We start from the raw sequence: 5,199 nt of genomic DNA on the forward strand, positions 1-5,199 counted from the left end.
GTGTCTCTGTGTGTGTGGAACAAAAGGCCTTGATCCCTGAAATCCTGCAAAAGGCAGGAGAGGAGGTGTTAGAAGTGATACAGTATAGAAACAAGTTGACCTGGGCTTCTGGAGCCTTTTTCTCCTCTCATGTCAACACCCTGTCTACACATATCCACTTCAATAACTAAGTAGCACTTACACTACTGTCTACCCTGGACAACCTAAAACTGATTTGTAGTCTTCTGAGTGGAAAAACATATAATAAAAAAAATAATAAACTGACAACGTGTATTTTTATGCAGCATAAACGTAAGGTTGGTCAGTTAATGAAGCAAAAACGGGGCCCTGCTGCTCTCTTAACCCGAGAGCACTTGACAAATAACCTTGAAAATGAACTTTTCAGTGTGAACAAAAACAAGCCAAAACGCGTTGAGGAAAAAAAAAACTACAAGTACCTTCTTCTTATGGCCCCTAACACATTTGCTTCTGTTAACACTTCACTTTGAAATTGACCCTGGCACAACGTAAGGAGGAGCAGGCGGGGAAGACGAGAAAAGGAGGAGGTGTTTCGCGGGGAGGGACGGCGAGAGGCGTCCAGGGTCGTCCGTGGACTGTTTCCTGAAGGGAGGTGTCGCTAATCGATGTCCACATCTCAACTGCACACTGGAGAACAGGACTCCCAGAGGTTAAACGGACGCAATGGACTAAAACACTCGCAGCGTGAAAGCAATCTATGATCTGTGAAACCCTCCAGTAAGATACCAGTAAGAGTACGTGGTTTTCATTGATACTCATCTTAGGTCACTAGGCGCTCAGGTAAGAAAGATAATGGCTTCCATCATTGTTTTGGGTTGTGATGTGGAGTTACTGTTCGGCGTTCGTTCAGGGTTTTTTTTTTTTTTTTGGTTTTCTTGTGGTTTTTTTGGTGACTAAGAAGGCGTCAGTGGTATGTTTATTTATTTATTTAAGTAATCAATAAGCGTTGGCAGAAAACAAAAACACGGGTAAATAAAACTCCCAAAACAAACAGGCCATGACGCAGCGCAAATTGAGCCATATACTAGGTAATGACTTTGAAATTGTTCAGATTTCTTTTCTTTCTTTCTTTTTGTCCTTTAAATAATGTAGCTAACAATTTCTCTATTTTAATAAAAACAAAAATAATATTCATCACGGGCCACTATGACCCAGGCCAATTTTACAGACTTTTTGTTGATTGCATTTTTATTAGGCGAACTGTAAATTTACGGAAGTGTGATGCACTCATTTGAGTTAAAACAAAGTGTTTTTTTTTTGTTCTTCTTTCAATTAACGGGACTATATCTAAATTTTAAACATAACGTTTTATGAAACTTTCAATAACTAAAAGGTGTTATTTCACAGATGCATAGGACCTGCTTAGTTTAATCCAGTTTTATTTTGGTTTAGCTTTGACGCATTAGGAGATTTTAGTGTTTGTAATGTAACTGTATCGTACCTGTGCTGACCCCCTCGCTTCAGTGTAGGAGGGGTCAGGCCTGTTAGCTGCAGGTGAGAGCTTCTAGCAATGTTTTGGGCTCGCTTTAATTTTATAATTGATAATCAACATTTTATCACGTGAATACGCTGCGCTTCTGCTGAAAACACAATAATTTTACATTTAAATAACACTCGCTCAGATGAGTAGTAGAGACATGCTTTAATTTCCAGGTTAGCCTTTCCTTAATTAAGGAGGAGGTGGTGTGGAGTTATTTGTTACTAACAGCATTTGGTAATTCAGGATTAAAGTTGTTGTAGTTGTTGCTTTTACATGTTTCAGCCACAGTAATCTCAGTAATGTAGTTTACTTGTGATAAAGGCATTGGGATAAGATTTACCGGTCATATTTTATTTAACAGTTTAAATAATTAAATCTCAAATAATCTTCAGTTTTCCTGGGATCTGGAATTGTTCTCTCCCCCCACTGTTCTTCCTTTAGGTCTTATCTCCTCCTCCTTCCTTGCAGCTCTGTGTGATCCACAGGTATGGTTCAGAGGGATGAGGTCATGCTGTCTGCTCTGGGAGAGCTCCAGGAGGCCACAGAGAGCCCTGGCCTAGATGCAGTGACCAAAGTGGCCCAGAAGGTGGAGCAAGTCCTCGCTGCCTTTCAGCTGCCCAAGACCACCTGTCAGGATTTCCCTGAGTGGGCAGGAGTTGACGATGCCGCTCATGGTTTGTACCCAGCTGATGCACCCAGGGGCCTCCTGCCTCTAAACTGTGATGGAGAAGGCAACTTACTGTTTGATGCAATCAGCTTGCTGTTAGTGGGCAACACTGGACTGAGCTTGGAGCTACAGGTAAGCAGGATCGTGTGCGCTAATGGTCTAAATCTACTGCCTTGGTTCAAAAAGGTTACCCCTGGTTTTCGTGGAAGGGAAAACATTTAAGAACTACAGTCATTTCTATACACAGCCTCATTTCATTCATTTAATTTAATTAGCAAAGCTATGTAATGTTAAATATAAGGATTGTCTTTAATCACTGGATAAAAATAATTTGCTGTGACTTCCTGAAGTCTAGAACACATGGACCACCAAGTGCTGGAGTTCCTCCCTTGAGATGTGCTGCTAGGCCTTTTTTGTGGGTTTATCTGTCTTTTGTTTTATCTTCCATCACTGAAACACATGTTCTGTGACCTGGTGACTGACTTGACCGGTGGAAAAATATCTAATTTCTTCCTTTCCTTGATACACTTTTGTGTTACTTTTGGAATTTTTTTGGGGGGGGGGTCATCATTTTTTTTGCACTTTGAAGCACTCTGATCAGCTTCACTTCAGAGGTGATCCTGTAGGGACTCTGTTACACTAGCAGCTGTACACTCCCAGGCCATAACGCTGCCACTGTGTCTGACATATAATGGGAGTTTTTTTTTTCTCATCATATTGATACACGTTCATCTCAACTAGGTGCAGGGTTTGATAGATTGTTTTAGTCTAATATGGCCCCTTTGTTCTTCAGTGTAACCAGTGCTTTGCACCTCACTGTAAACCTTTCATATTGACATTAATGTATCTCTTTTATATACTTTTAAAATGATGTGGCAAGCTCCTTAAGAGTGTTCTTGATTTCATTAGAAATGCTCAACCTGTTTTTTCTTAACACTCAAATAATTCTCTCATTTTGTACTTTTAGTTGCCTTCTGTGATCTTTGGGATATATTTTTTTGTGTGTGTGTGTTGCAAAGCTGACTGGTGTGCTTGTTCACTTGCCCTGACATGTCTTTGGATGTCGAATTTAAAATTAGAGTGAAAATCTGTAAAATGTAATTTAACACTTTGAATAAATTTTCAGTTATTATGTCCCCTCAATTGAAATAACAATTAAAAAGACATTACCTGGCCATGGAACTGCTTGTCAGTCAAGTGTCCAATCAATTTTGAGCCTTTAAAAATGGGGGACTATATATATTAAAATGGCTGTAATTCCTAGAAATGTCCTCCAATTTTTCTTATAAAACCACTTGAAATTGTGCACTTCAGTCATATATTGAATGCATGATTTAAAATCATCAACATTATTAGCGAATAGGGATCAGGTTATTCCATCTCAAATCATCATATTTTTAGAACATCTCTGTTAAAACAACCTCCAATTTGCCAGAAATTTTGTATTTAAAAATTTGACATGTACAATGATATGTCAACTACATTTCTAGATATATTTTTTAAAAGACCTGTCCACCTACTCTCAGGCATTTCTTTTCAGATTGAAATATGAAGCAATGAGCATGGGTATCTCAAAAAAGTTTGAAGATAAAAACCTACAATTTTACTGATCTTTTTAAAAAAAAAAATTGCAAATGGCATTTCCCCCCCCCACTAATTATGTTTTCCACTTGCACCTGCAAAGGTGTCAGCATTGCATCAATGTCAGCACAACATTTTCAGATCTTTTGTACTCTCAAACTTTAGTCTCGTCTGCATTTAGCAACTAATTTTCATTGTGAAATCATTTCAATATATGATGCTGTCAGAACAAATCGACTGTGAATGCAGTCTGTATTTAAAAGACCACTTCTTAAATTCTTAAACATCCTGGAGTAAGAACCACAATCATCCTCACTCAGAAATGCTCTCAATCATCTCAATCATATGATGTCAACTGTGAAAAGAATATTTAATCTGTGCAGCAGGAGGAATGACTGTTAATCAGTGTCTCTTGTGCTTCAGTGTAAGGGTATTGACTGCTAGCAGTCCTAATGTCCACGCAGTGAGAGAACTCTAAAGAAGTATAGCTTTTATTCCAAACTGAGGATGAGTTCATGTGGCATGGATCATATCAGAAGCTTCATAAGAAACGAGTGGTCCTTAAATGTCTTGTCATTTTTTTAAAGGATATAAGCTAAGCAGTTTGGGGTTTCGGTTAAGGTTCAGAGTGAGTGACCAGGATATGTATGGGGCGCCGTTTGTAAAGTGAAACATGCTGAAATTAACGGCAACATTTTTCCACATTTAGCTCAAAACCTTACAAAAAGTTTTTTCGAGTAATTTTTTACAACATTTAGTAAAATATTTGTAACTTTTCATCAAATGTTAAATCTAAATGTTAAATGTTAAACCTAAATGTTTAGGCTAATATGCAAATTTATTGTGCGAATCAACGGAAATACCAAAATAAAAGCTTCCCGAAAACCTCCGGTGCAAAATTGTGTCTGTTCTCCTCCTCACTTCTCCCCGCCATGTGCTGCTTCACTTCTTGCCTACGAGCATGTCCAGCGATTTTGCTGGACATGTGCTGCAGCGATTGTGAAGTGGAGACTGCAGCTGCTAAGAGTGCACTACTGCTGAACCTTTGGATGGCCGACGAAACGGATCTTCCGATGTTTTCAGCTAAATCGCCGGACGTGCTTTCTCATGGTCCGTGCCAATGACTGTATAAATGTATAAATGACTTTTATACAGTCATTGATCCGTGCCGGGTTATGGCTAAATTCCAGTGGAATGACGGTCTCGCCATAATAGACGTTCCAGCCCTAAACATAACCTTATCCCTAACTATAACCTTATTCCTAACCTTTACTAGCAGTTAAATGACGTAAAATAGTGTTTCCCAAAGCGATTTTTAGAAAATGAACAAACGTGTAGATTGAGTCCAAACGGTTCTCATGTGCTCTCCTTTTTCCGATGCCGTAATTTAGGAACGTGTTGGGTACCCGAAAGCATAAAATGTTGACAATTTGTCACCTAGCGAAAATTATTA

The 5,199-nt window shown here is 38.8% G+C and overlaps 1 protein-coding gene across 1 annotated transcript in view; it reads left to right on the top strand.

Annotated features, from left to right (window-relative positions):
- Positions 1-694: 694 nt before the first annotated feature.
- vrtn (vertebrae development associated) overlaps positions 695-5,199 on the top strand; it is a 7,577-nt gene continuing 3,072 nt past the window's right edge. Inside the window, exons 1-2 of the mRNA XM_005724997.1 lie at positions 695-798; positions 1,967-2,297. Coding sequence (XP_005725054.1) covers positions 1,986-2,297 — 312 coding nt within the window. The 5' untranslated portion in view covers positions 695-798; positions 1,967-1,985. The remainder of the gene's footprint in view (positions 799-1,966; positions 2,298-5,199) is intronic.

The sequence above is a fragment of the Pundamilia nyererei genome, unplaced genomic scaffold, assembly GCF_000239375.1.
Source record: "Pundamilia nyererei isolate P.nyererei 1_Seehausen unplaced genomic scaffold, PunNye1.0 scaffold00013, whole genome shotgun sequence".
NCBI lineage: Eukaryota > Metazoa > Chordata > Actinopteri > Cichliformes > Cichlidae > Pundamilia > Pundamilia nyererei.